This window comes from Anabrus simplex, chromosome 1 (genome assembly GCF_040414725.1).
Source record: "Anabrus simplex isolate iqAnaSimp1 chromosome 1, ASM4041472v1, whole genome shotgun sequence".
Lineage (NCBI taxonomy): Eukaryota > Metazoa > Arthropoda > Insecta > Orthoptera > Tettigoniidae > Anabrus > Anabrus simplex.
Genome location: NC_090265.1, coordinates 349,072,534 through 349,087,273, shown reverse-complemented (window position 1 = coordinate 349,087,273; position 14,740 = coordinate 349,072,534). Strand labels below are relative to the sequence as shown.

At 36.7% G+C, this 14,740-nt stretch overlaps 1 protein-coding gene across 1 annotated transcript in view; it reads left to right on the top strand.

The window, feature by feature from the left end:
• The window catches only part of LOC136866038 (RNA polymerase II-associated protein 1), a 379,305-nt gene that overhangs the window by 181,619 nt on the left and 182,946 nt on the right, over positions 1 to 14,740 (top strand). The window contains exons 8-10 of the mRNA XM_067142667.2: positions 6,222 to 6,409; positions 7,353 to 7,522; positions 14,232 to 14,400. Coding sequence (XP_066998768.2) covers positions 6,222 to 6,409; positions 7,353 to 7,522; positions 14,232 to 14,400 — 527 coding nt within the window. The remainder of the gene's footprint in view (positions 1 to 6,221; positions 6,410 to 7,352; positions 7,523 to 14,231; positions 14,401 to 14,740) is intronic.

Sequence of the window (14,740 nt, the reverse complement as noted above, 5' to 3'; positions counted from 1 at the left end):
TTTCTGAAGTGGTCACATCGCCTTTCCATAAGAACCAAGTCGTATAGCGCTGTCCCTGACAGTTGCTTTTCATGTTGTCTGCTCCTACGCTGACAGTGTTGTTGTGAAATGGCTATGACAAGTGCATTTGTTGTGCGTGTGCTGCTATCAAACGATGGAACAAGACACTAATTACATGTCACCACCTTCAAATGGGGAAATGTGAACCATACCCAGACGTACAAAGGTAAAACGTAAAACAATATAGTATGCCCCTCATATTGTCAATATAGGATTTCATACAATGTTTCACGCGTACATGTTTCGGGAGCCCAAACTCAAAATCTTCACATGTGGGGAATGTTGATGTAAAAATCGCTGATGAAGGGAGTTGGGGCTCCCGAATATGTACGTGTGAAACATTGTATAAAATCAGATATTGTTAATATATTGACAGGGCAGCAGGGCAGACCAAAAAATCACCCGTGTATATTATGTTAACAACTGATAATGAATCGCTTTTAATGTTATATGTAATTTTATCATAACTTGGCAAAATTTCTTAAAAAATGTACAAGGCTCTATAGCAAAGGTAGCTATTTTAAAAATTGGCATGTTCCAAAACCTGCATCATGTAACGCATAGATAACTGCAATATTTAATATTCGGTCTAACCAAGGTGAACGGAATAAAACATTACATTCAACTTCCATTCAAAATATTCTTACATTTATAAATACCTTTCTAACTATAGTGAACATAAATTTATGGCAAGCATCGGGTGATGTAAACAAATAATGCAGTGTTAGGACTATCTTTATGGCGTCACACTACTATTGCACAATATCTATGAACAGATTACGCCGATAACTTTAGTTGCTCATGAGCGTTACATAATTAAACTGAGGAAAGCTCACAATATTTTATATTAAAATAAAACTTCTGTTCTTAGTTATTTACGTTAGGGCTTATTAACCCTTTACTATTGCTATTACAGTTTTCCTACTGCTGAGTGCCAAGGCTAGTTTCCGTTTTTTGCAAGCTTTTGTTTGATCACGCACAGTTCAGCTGTTATTGTAGGTAGAAACTTGAAATTTTCGTTAATATAGCATGATTGCCTATAAAAATAAAGCCTTACTCAGTTCATTTATGACCATTAGTAAATATTTGGCAGCCAAAACCCAAAAATATTAATTAAAAATAAAACAAAACAAAAGTTTAGCAATGAAATTTAGGTAGAACAAAATTGTTTTACACATCGCGAATATATTTATTGAATAGTACAACCTATTGTGAAGCTATATTGAAAATTTCATTAAATTTGTACCTAAAATAAATCAGTATTAAAAATAATTAGTTTATATATCCAAGTCTAATAACACTTGTTTGGTTTATTTCAATACTAATGAAATATGGTACAAACTTATTTTACGTAACACTTACATAACATACTACAAAAAGAAAAAAAAATACGAAGGCCATCCGGAAAGTGGTACCCGTTTGCGCAATAAAGACAAAGGAGTAAATTTTTTAAAAAAATACACATTTTTATTGGAAAGAGCATACTTTACACTACTTCGCCACATAATCTCCAAGCAAATTTAGGCATTTGTTATAACGTGGGACGAGTTTTTGTATTCCGGCGTCATAGTCCTCCGCCGCCAGCGTTTTGAGATATGTAGTCACGGCTTGTTTAAGTTCTTCATCGCTGTCAAATCTTTTTCCCGCCAGAAAGTCTTTAAGCTTTGTAAAGAGATAAAAATCCGAAGGGACCAAGTCCGGGCTATACGGGGGATCGAAGGTTTCCCACTTGAATTGCTGCAAAAGTTGTTGTGTTATTGCAGCTGCATGTGGCCTGGCATTGTCACGAAGGTGAATGACGCCTGTAGACAATAGGCCTCGCCGTCGGTTGTGTATTGCCCGCCGTAATTCCTTTAATGTTTCACAATACGCTCTAGCATTAATTGTGTCTCCACAGGCCATAAAATCAATGAGCAGTACACCTGGGCAATTCCAGAAAACGGTTGCTATGAGTTTCCTGGTGGACAGAACTGTCTTGAATTTTTTTGGTTTTGTTGGTGAATGAGCATGATGCCACTCCATTGACTGTCGTTTACTCTCAGATGATGCATAACAAACCCATGTTTCGTCCCCTGTAATGATGCAAGTCAGGAAAGAGTCTCCTTCATCAGAATAATGTCCCAGAAACGTCAGTGCTGCAGCCATACGCTTGGTTTTGTGCTCCTCTGTAAGCATGCGAGAGACCCACCTTGCACAGATTTTTGAATAATGCAGATGGTCTTTGACAATTTCATGAACAATTGTTCGAGACACATTAGGAAAATATTTAGAGTTCATCAATCGTGACGCGCCGATCGTTCCTCATGCATTCATCTACTGCACTCGGCAATTGGTCTGTAATGACAGATGGTCTCCCTGAATTCTCCTCGTCCTGTGTATTCCCCCTCCCCAGGTTGAAGTTGCGACACCAGCGCCGAACAGACGACTCGTCCATCACATTGTCTCCATACACCTCCGTTAATTGGCGATGAATATCACAAGGTCGAACGCTCCGTGCATTAAGAAATTTAATCACAGCCCTCATTTCACAACTGGCGGGGTTCTCAATTTGTTTAAACATTTTAAACAATCACAGACACAACACAGGCAATGATAGCATCACGCAACCTCCCACAGAGCAGGCAGACAAGCCACTGACGCGGTCTGACCTTCCCCAGTGGCTACCCAAGTCGTCAGTGCTTCATGCGGCGCTAACGCGTACTACTTTCCGGATGGCCCTCGTAATAATAATAATAATAATAATAATAATAATAATAATAATAATAATAATAATAATAATAATAATAATAATAATAATAATAATAATAATATTTTCCAAGACCTCTCAAACTCACTTATGTTTTGTCAAGGAGAGTGGATATTGTGACCGTTCGTGGACGCCGTGGTTTGTAGATAACCATGAACTATCAAATTATTTGCCGACTAGTATTCAGAAGGTTCGCATGATACTCCACTCAGGGCATGGCCCTTCGAAGAGTATTCGGTCACATTCAGATAACGACGACTGAGCTATAGATACTGCCAATCATAAAATGTAAATTCTACACTAAGGCAAAGTTTTCAAATAAATCGCAACAGAAATTGGAAGGATCACATTTTAATTAAAAAAAATCAATTGATTGAATATGAACAACTAAAATGAACAACGTAAAATAAATCATATGCATTCATTAACATTAAATAAGGACCGAGTCCATCTTGCATTGTCCATCATAAACCGGAAATAATTATTTAACACAAATTCACAGAAATGTAGAATCTTATGGATATACCAAAGTCTATCGGGTCATATTATGTCATTCACTCGCCGTCGCAAATGTTAATTGTACCTGTCTACTCCGCCTTGCCTTTCATAGTTATCATTGTTCCTATCTGACTAACTAAGTATCGGTTAACTTGAACCCCCCCAACAGATTTCAGCATTTATAAATGATCACACATGGCAACACAATACACATAAATGAGTAAAATGCACGTCGTTTCCACCCATCGAGCTGCTGGGCTGCACCTGAAATGAATCTTTATCTACTGGCATGAAAATATAAGTTGGTGCCGTCTGGACTGCGTCGAGGTCTGCCTTCACCGTCAGCTGAAATGCTACTACAGCATGAATCTACTATAAGCATCTACTACATGTACATCGATCGCAGTAGGTGACTCTGATCTTAAACATAACTATCACTGAATTGCATTTTAAGACCCTAATCGTGCGCATATTCCAACATTTCATTACTTGCAACTACGAATCTTAATTTATTAATTCATGTACTTGATGACTCTCTTCAATACCAATGCCTAACGCTGGACTAGCTTGTCAATCATCTCACAAAATATGCGGCGGAAAATTCTATTAACAACACCATTAACAACTTAACACGTCTCGAAACTCAATATAATTCGACACGCAAACCATAAAAATCAACCTAAATTATCTCGTGTCCGCCACGCTTTATGACGACCCTACGCTCGTCATCTCATTGTATACCGCACAAAATCATCACATCCTAACTGCACAAGCACTATTAAGGAAGAGTCTTATTAACATTATACATGAACATTACCTAATACACCTTAATGAACATCCATATCACATCATGGAATTATACCAAGATCACGCACCAATATTTCACACACACTGTCACACTGCAACTTACCTGTAGTAAATGATATTATTTTTGTTTCACAGCGATAAATAATACGGACACAACGCAGTAAAACGTCTCATCCACGGTAATTGACGGCATACAATATTTACCCACGTATGATTAATCGCAACCCGACAAATACAACCGAAAATCTGTTAGATCGTTCAAGTTAACACCCCCTTGTCACCTACGTGACATTGACAAAAGAACTAACGCTACTAAAGCATTCTAGGAAAGCAAAAGATAGACAAGTACAATAACTTATCTGGCTTCTTCATGGTAATTCCGCAGCGGTTTAATCATCATTTTTGTAATTCCGTCCATTCCGGCAGAGGCCTGAGTCCGCCAGGGCACTATATTGGTTTAGCACTTCATGTTGTTCATTTACATTCCCTGGTCAGATAGTGATTTAACATCTCCGGCCGCCACCTGAAACTTGTACAATATAATTAGGAATACAATTTCACACTAATTGTATCTTCACTATTCCAGTTTGATACTGGCCTGAGGAAACATATAATTCGAGGTTTGCAAATGATTTTGGCTATTATATAACTTATATCTGGGCTTATTCTTTATGTTTATCAATTACAGAACCAGATCTTTAAGCTTGCTTCAATTATCTTCCTTCATACAGTAATCAGATAGTAAAACACGAACTCCTTCCATTATTATTTACAATAATAATAAGTTGCTTTCCATAAGCAGAGAAATCCTATGCTAGCTATACATGTGTTTTTGACATTTGAGGAACTGAATAATAACTCTAACCTTCATCATAGAAGTTGCTAAAGGAAAACACACACTATTGTTCTTCTTCTTACTATGAAACACGTCAGCACGGGCCCATTAGATGATTTGCCATATGAAGTTTCATGCTAATCCATGGCCCCCTTTACAACTTCAAACTAGATATCATGTCTAGCCACATTCTTCTCAGCTGATGCTGACATTGTACTGAGCTCTTGCTTGTAGATAAAGCTGATCTTGACGTAATTCGACATATACCACGGGGTCTTGAGTTCGATCCACCGGCTCTCATCCATTATGTCTATTCTACACTTACGAGTTGTATCGGTTCTTTTATAAATATGCGCGTAAGCCGCACATTGACACGTTACACCTTTTTCCAAGTCATTGATATACATTTCATTTCACTTATGACTTTCAATGACTGGCCGACATATTGCTACAGGTCATTGAAAGGTCATAATATATAATCATTTTCACAGCAATAAATGAACATGTGAAAGATCGAGAGCAACTAGACACAGAGCGGACAAGGTACACAGTGAGACTGCTAGTGTTGTTGCCACGCCAAGTAAAGTGTGTCAATAAATATGTCTGCTGATTGGACTGATATACTGAAACAATGGCCTTGAAAATAAAAGAGGCTGTTTATGGCAAAAATAGTAAGTCTTTAACTAACTATATGGGGAAATTCTGAAAGAAGATGACTGTTACTTTTAATAATAAAAAATAAGTACTGAACGTCCTTTTGAAAGGACGTTCAGTACTTATTTTTTGAAAGGACGTTGGCAGTTTTCAGATGGAAACCAAATGGGCTTTCAGAAGGACGTTGGCGCTTGGAGGGTTAAATTATCTTAGTTATAGGAGAACTTGAATATGTTGTAATTACATTCATTGTTTAATTTTTCTTGTAAACAACTTTGGATGATCTTCTTATATATTATGCCGTCTCATACTCGGACCAGTATGGTATGTGCAATTTTTTAATCAATCTGTATGAAATAAAAGAGAGAGACTAAAACATCTTTCTTAGGCAAGGATATGAAAGACATGCAAATGTAAAATTACGGTGTTAAAAATGTCATTTTTCTACATTATGCTTTTGTCTTTTATGTCTTTCTAATTTAATTTGTTTGTGTGTGTGTGTGCACGCACGCGTGTGTGTAGCATTCTCTGGTAAGTTACCTGTTCTCTCTACTTTTTATTTTTGTATCAACTTGATTTCTTGCTTGTATCCTTCCTTTTCAACACAATGGTTATATGCAGGTTTGTTTGGATCGTGCCTTGGGCTGTGCTGGAGGTCTTCGCCAACCATCTCTGTTTGTTCATCAAGATATTCAGCCAGGAAAGGAACAGGAAGCAAAGGATGAAGAGGCTGAGATGAAAGATTACCAAGCGCTTCATCTCGATGTGGTGAAGGGGGCTCTGCGCACCGATCTTATTCCACGTCTCCGGTTAGTACTAAGCTAAAGTTGGTGTTTACTTTAGTTTTCTTTTTTTCTGTATTGTAGTCTATTTGTTCTGTCACGTTAAAATGATTATATACTGTACCTGTCAGATCAGTTGCTTTCCATTTTTGACCTCTTTCTAAATTTCATCTTTTTATTCTCTTTCTGTTATACAAATACAGCAATTTATTTTTGATTTTACAAGACCATATTTTTATTTGTTATAGTGTTATTCTTTTTAGGAGACATTGGTCAGAATCCATGTTACAGTCAAATTGATGTTCATATATCTACTTTCCATAATAAGACCTTAGCCAGTATCTTTGTTTAGTTGTGGATTAGCTTCCTGTACTACTGACATATTATGTATGAATTTGTGGAATGATCTGTGATAGCATGAGCTGTTACATTGTCTACTGAATAGTTTGTGTGACCTGATATGTTATGAATTGAAGAAATTAGTGCTAAAATAGATCTTTGGATGTATTAGTTCAGCCAATGTGGGAATTATATGATAGATAATTCAGGTAAATATCAGTATCGTCCACGCAGGATCCTTCCAGATACCCATTTACAAATGTTCTTATCCAAGTACTCATTAAGAAATGAACTAGGTAAACTGAACCTCTGTGCCTGGGTAACTTTCCTAATATCAAAATCTAATGTTATTGTTGGTCCGTTTTGTACAACTATTGAACTAATCTAAGAACAGAGAATAAGTTAAATTAAGGAGAGGATACAAATAAGTATATTCTCAAGACCAGGAGACTCGTTGACCATGTGACTCACATTACTACCCCACGCACAACAGTTGTTGGTTTCCAGAACTTCCTACATAGGGATAATGCACAATGCTTCCTCCTCCTCCTCCGCCATTTTACAGAAAAAGTGCTGCTGTAACATTTTATATGTAAAACACTTTTCTTAATTTCCCGTTCTCTTATTGTAGGTACATTCTTGAAGTCATTCGGCCTGGACCTCCAATTGTGATTGCTGTATTACAACTTTTAACCCGGTTAGTACGCCATTCATACAACACAGCCCTTGCTGTGACATGCTGTCCTCGTTTAATGAACCTCATTGTTGCTGAATTTGTACCACGTGACTGGAAATCAATAGGTGAGAATATTAATTGTTTGTAACTCAGGGATCAGGGTAATTATTTCAGTGTTAGGTTGCCTGAAACAACTATCCTCAGCAAACTCAGGGATAAGATCGAACTTTTTGGTGAAGAGAAGGGGAATGTTAAGTTTTTTTGGGTGTTATAGTAGGTTAAGATTTTGTCTCTCTTTGAATTAAATTAGTACTTGTATCTGTAGTGCATATGTCATTAAAAGGCTGTAGATAATTAGTTTTCTTAACTTATACTATGCTGTGCTAAAAATGTTACTGGCAGCAAAATAATTTCTCCCTTACTAGCTGGGACTGTTTTTGAAGAGTGAGAAATTTACCATCACCCCATTTATTCAAATTATGACTGTTTGCTGTGTGACTCGGATTGTTGAATGTAAATTTTCTGTCAGTGCTTTTGAGGTTCATTTCTGTGTAAAAACCTGTCAAATTTAAGCTTGACAAAACAGAAGCAAGATAGATTTTCTATAAGATCTCTGGCTTCCTTTTCTTGTTTCATTACATTATAATTCCATGATAATGGAAGTTTGTGTCAGACTTCATCATCCAGCAGGTTTTATATTTTTGGGACTGTTTGGTTTTTAATTAACTGACTACACATGTCTAGAATAAAATTATTTTTATAATTATTAATTTTGACTACTGGACTGACTACCAACTAAATCCAGATGTAGAAGCAGATTTATGTGAATGAAACAGTTACTCTGTGACTCTCAACTCAGTTTTAAGTCTATGAATGGGATTTAATAAGTGCTATGTTTGGTCTGTTCTTCTGTATGGAGTAGATTCATAGACTCTCAAAATACCCATAGAACATAAACTTGATGCTTTTGACCTATGGTTTTATCGATATATGCTGAAAATACCTAGGACAGCTCAAATGACCAACGAAGAAATCATGCACAAAGTAGAATCAAAGAGGAAGCTGCTTAACAACATTATAACAAGAGAAGTGAACAGTCCTGAAAGGGTTAGGGCATGAGGATTGGATGAATGAGGAATGCAAGCCAACGAAGGTGTTTGGAGAGAAGGAAGCCTTGTGAACAACTATAGGAAAGATGAATAGGTGATGTAGAGGACCTGAGGTCATGTCAGTTGGAAGAGGAATCGTGAGTGAAAAAGGTCAGACAGCCACTGTAAAATAGACTAAGTCTACCTTGAACTGTAATGTTGGGGATGTAAATAGTAATTTTAATATTCATGATACTATTGCTTGTTTCAGGTACTATGATAAATATAGCATCTCCCTTCAGGCACTTACAAAACTTTACATTGTGCCATGGTAGCTGTGTGACATCAATCAGTCGATCGAAGATCTGCATTTAGGGCTGTTACCCAGGAGGCAGATTCCCAATCAACTGTTTACCTAGCCTTTTCTAAATATTTTCATAGAACTTGGAAATTTATCAAACTTTTTTCTTGGTAAATTATTGCAGTCCCTTACTCCTCGACCTATAGACTAAATGATAATTCACCCCAATTTGTCGTCTTGCATTCGAACTTTATCTTCACATTATGATCTTTTGTACTTTCAAAAGCTCCATTCAAGCTTATTCGTCTACTAATGTCAGTCCACGCCATCTCTCAAGTGACAGCTCGGAACATACCACCTAATTGTGAAGAATTTAAAGGCCTTTGAAAGTCCACCTACTCAATACAAAATACACTTTATTTGTTTACTAAGTCACATTAACACACGGGGCATGTTTCATCCTGAAGTGCAGGACCTCTTCAGCAGTAGTCTGGCTAGTGATAAAAAATCAACAAATATAAGAAAGAAAGAAAAACATGCAAATGCTACAATAAAATCATTTTGTCCACTAAAAAACATTTCAGATTTAAAATTGGTCTATTTTACATTTAAGAAAGTTCTTACAAAATCTTGTAGTTTGAAAAGAGTAAAAACTTTGTTTTCTTTTTCTCATTCTTTACAGACATTTTTTTATATGATGCAAGATCTTGTCACATTTGTTATCTCTTTATTGGCCCTTTTCTTCAAGCCTTGCCTTTGAAAAGTCCGCTCTCTCCCATGTAGTTAAACTTTGCCTGGATTTTAGCATGAAGAATTTTTAATGCAACAAGTTTTTACTCTCTTCAGTCTACAAGATTTTGGAAGAACTTTCATAAATGAAAAATAGACCAATTTTAATCCTTAGACCTCCTTTTTTTTCTGAACACTCCTGCCTCTGCAGCTCCATTTAAGAATCTGCTTGCAGAGAGATAAGGGACAGCACAAATATATGGACAGCATATTCATAAAAATCAACTGAAGCAAACATAAAAAATATCCAGGTGCAATGTTCAGCATTTTTAAGCCCGAAATTATTTCGGACAGTCACTTTTTATCTGTAATTGTGCATTGTGTGGAACTTCTCAAAGCACTTGCCAGGATGTAATCCTGGCTTTTTCCTACAGTTATTGCAGAAAAACACTGTCTTACATCATAATGCAGGCTTACTGTTCATTGCCATATTTAGGATTATACCTAAAAATGCTTTGAATTCAGGAAGACGAGCATGACCTCCAAATAGACTCATATCTGAGGGTAACCTTTTGAATGTTTACACTGGCATACCGGTTAGTCTCTCTCAAAATTTCTGACATAACTCATCAGTCATGAATAATTGGAAAAAGTCACATTCACTTTTAGGTTTAGTACCTTGTGGTGCTTATAACCTGATGTACCTATGAATGGGGTTCTTTTGGAGTCCAAGTCCGTGTCAAAGTATTCCCTCCGGCCATCAGTAGAGGTACCAGCCCTGCAATTTAGCATACCTTTCTCATTATCGGGATCTTCATCACTCAACTCGCCAACACAGTCTCATTCTGCAATATTTTCCTCACCACTTAATTGTAAATCACTCTCACTATCGCTGAAATAGTCACTTTCATCTAAAAGTCTGGCTATTTCCTTCTCATGCTGCTTGATTGATGCCATGTTGCTAAACAACGTCTGTTTACAAACTCACGTGGTCTTCAAAGAATGCGCACAAAGCCTAATTTCAAAGAGATTATAGCTGTACATGGCTTCAAATTGTCATCGAAAGATGACAGTAGCTTACTACCTGTAATCCTTGCATGCATAACCTGACAAAGGAGTTATATAGGAAAGAAAATCATGTCGGACAATGCCCGACATAGGATCTATGTGAAATATTCTCGTTGTCGAGCATGGCCCTCTGCGTGAGTGCTAAGGGTTAAATCTGAACTGTAGTGGACAAAATGATGTAGCAGTTGTGTGTTTTTTCTTTTCTTATATTTGTTGATTTTTATCTCTAGTCAAGCTACGGCTGAAGATGTCCTGCACTTCAGGACGTAACATGTCCCTGTGTTAATGTAACTTAGTAAAGAAATAAACAAATTGCATTTTGTATTGAGAAGGTGGAATCTCAAAGGCCTTTAAATTCTTCCAAATTATTGAGGCTCAGTATGGATCAAATAATGAATTTTGTAATATGCAATATACCACCTAGTCGAGCATTTAGTCTCCTTATTCCCAGATCTTCTCAGCCCAAAGTTTGCAACATTTCCTTTGTTGGAAATCACCCGGAACAAATCATGCTGCATACCTTTGGATTCTTTCCAGTTCTTGTGTCAAGTAGTCCTGGAGTCGGTCCCATACACTGGAACCATACTCTAGTTGGGACCTTAACAGAGGCTTATAAACTCTCTCTTTTACATCCTTACTACAACCCCTAACCCTCGTAACCATGCGAAGAGATCTGTAACCTTTCTTTTCAACCTTATCGATGTGATTACCACAATGAAGATCATTCCTTATATTAACGCCTAGGTAGCTGTGATCCCCATGACGTACTATCACCCCATCAATATAGTACAGTAGAAGTCTGCTATAGCGAGTACGGTATATAACGAGAACTCCGTTATAGCGACGACTTTTTTATGTCCCTCAAAATTCCTATATTAAACTGTGTATCGTCCTTCGGTTACAGCGAGAACCCTATCACTGGCGCATCCGTTATTACGAGCGATTAAGCGTGCACGATTTTTTCCGTTACCAATATTTATTCACCCCAGCGATGATATTGCATGCGATAGATTACCTTCGGCATCGTTTCCTCGCTATGTATACTAGCGATTTATCTCGTCGACATTCGAAAGCGATGTCGATTAGTAATACCCGTTGACAGCTGTTCCGTAAAGAAAATTCGAAATGAAAGAGAACATATTTTCGTAATAAATGCGTAAATAACGTGTCCGATAACGGTTGTTAACTCGTTAAAAATTAAGGCTGACTAAACTGCCGCTTAATTTTGAGGCTAAATACTGCAATTAAGTAAGAATGGGAAAACCTCGAGATACGGCAGAGGGCTCAATTGATTTCAGAGGTTAGTTTATATTTTGTTGCGTCTGGTTAAATTACGGAAAGGCTATTACGAAAATTTAAAGCGAGAAAGTTGTAATTTCTCTACTGGCGCTTGAAGTTTGTTTTCATCATACGTATAGTACGGTTAAGTTAGGATGCGTGACGCTGTTTGAATAAGAAAATTGAAACGTTTGCAACAAAATGCGATCGATCATCTTCGGTACGGTACAGTTTTCTCACTTTGTGCATTTGCGATCTCTCTCGTTGACATTCAAAGGCAATGTTGGAGTTGATTAGTAACACCCATCGACTGCTGTTCTCTAAAGAAAATTCGAAATGAAAGACACTGTAATTGGTGTAAAACCTTCAATTATTATGTTTAATATATTTTAATTATAGTTTATTTAATGCTAAATTATCTTTTAAGTGTTAAACATGACTAGCATATGGTTCCTCTGTAAATATGTAGTATAAAATTGTATAACCTCTAATACGTATTGTTTAACCTCAAAATCTATAGAGTCGATAGTGGTAGAAAATTCCATAATGTTCGTATGTTAGACTTATTGTACTATATTTGGTGTATATGAAGGGTTCTGGAAACTTACTGTAAGGTTTAATTATCCAGATACATGTAGAGACATTACGAATGTTGTAGATATATCCATGTACATTTTTAAATATCGAAAGAACATTCGTGCACCCATTCAATTAGCTGGTCGATCGATGTTTCGAGTGTGTTTCATTAGAGTGTTGTAAGAACTCTTCCAGAAGTCAATCATTCTAGATGGTAGATGGTTGATCGAATAGTATTAATATCGAGCTGTCAAGTCAGTGAGCCAGTCAGATCATTGGACTCGAGTGAGTGAGTGAGTGAGTGAGTGAGTGAGTGAGGCGGGGAATTCAAGAGAGAGTATGTTATAGTGCGTGCGTCAGTGTTGTTGATATCTCTACTTGTCAGAATCGACTTCAGGGTACTCCGCTATTGAGTGTTATATATAGTGTCATTTGCTACTGTGTATAGCTGTGTGTTGTGACGTACAGTGTAAATAAAGTAATTTATACAAGGAAATAAGCGTGTTCTCGTGTGATATTTATTTACGTCAAATAAAATCGCACCGTAGACCGTTAAAAGCAATAGCCGAAGTCCAAAATCAACAGCAATGTAAACGTGACCGTATTTAATTCACATTATGTAACCAGAAAGCAATGCAGTAGTCTGTCGTCTATTCAGTGGGAACTTTAATCTAGAGAAAGACATGATTACTGTTCTCAAAACAGAAGTTGAAATCACAGTCCAAACAACAAAAGTGTAGTTTGTAAACCAAGAAAACACCATATTCAACCATGATATGACTTAGAAGACGATGATTAAATGTACATGTTCGCAAAACCCTTCTGCTGTGGAACTGGAGAGACCTGTAACAGACATAAAATCTAGTGTCAAGGTCGTACCATTAATTAAACATAAGTGCACATGCGTAATTTCCATACATTCATGCAATGATGGAAAGTAATCCAGTGTGCCGGCCATGCGATATAGTAGAAATGATCTGTATTTGTGTGGTGCATGACCTTATGGGTCCTTGTATGTTCTTTACTCTCTATTTTGGACCTTCACTGTACCTTAATCATAAAATCCTATTTCCATTAGCGTATGTTTGGAGGTAATTGTGCTTGTAAAAATATACTGCAAGCCATAAATTTCTGGACACCTTCATATTTACTTTGCTTATATCATGGAATACAACTTGGTTTATGGCAACAATACTACTGCAACAATTCAGAAAACTCTTCTGCATAAGATTTCTTCTCTGTTTAATAGTGGTTTTTTTTTTTTTACAGGTATGTTATAGGTGTTATAGTTAGTGTTCAACAGACTGAAAAGCTTCAAAGTGATATTAAGAAATAGGGTCAGTAAATAGCAAGATTATCGTTGAAGGATACTGTATTAGATGGATAGGGATGCAGTTGAAAAGACACAATTGAATGAGGGTAAGTCAGGAAATATGAATGTGGGAAAGAGATTTCTTTATTACTGAGTCAAGATTAAACTGATATGCAAAAGAACGACACTTGATCTGATTTTCTGAAGAGGCTACTTTTCTATGAATAGGAGTAGATCAGAGGTTTTGTCAACAGATGTCAACTGTTCAACTCGTGGAACTGATTTGATTCGTTAGTGCTTAGTGAGAATATTGAAAGATGATGATGTTGATGAACATGAGTTTTAATGACTGTCTTGTGTAGTGCACTTATTATTGGTAGTACAATAGATAGGTATTAATATCTCTAATTGCTTGAGTGCACCTAATCCCTTTCCTCTATTTTGGTGTCAAACCAAGTAATTCTTGTTCTTATTCTCTTCAGTTGGTGAGAGACGTCCTATTGACATGATGTCTGTCTATGGAGTTCCATTAGTTGAAGCTCTGAAGTTGCTGAGGACCATTGCTTGCAGATCTCGTAGCCTTGCCACAGATCTAGTCCATAAGTACAACGTCATGGTTTCAGTAATTAGTTACATCAGTGTAGATCCTAGGTAAGTTTGTATTTGTTATTGAGACAGTACACTAAGTATACCATGTAAAGTTTCTTATGTCTGTACTAAACTTGGAAATATTCTAAATTGAGTGTCTGGAGTAACATCTTCTGAATTTAATTTACTGGCATTATTAGTAAAAATTATTACAGTAAAACCTCGTTAATCAAAGTCGTTGGGACGCAAAAATCGGACTTTGAGTTACGTGATTTAGAATTAACTGCCAACACATACTTCGGAAATGCCAACCCTTGTGGCGTTACAGTATATTCTAAGACCCATTATTGCATGCAGTTAACCTTGATTCACAGTTTAAAGCTCTCAGATGCCATGGAAAAAA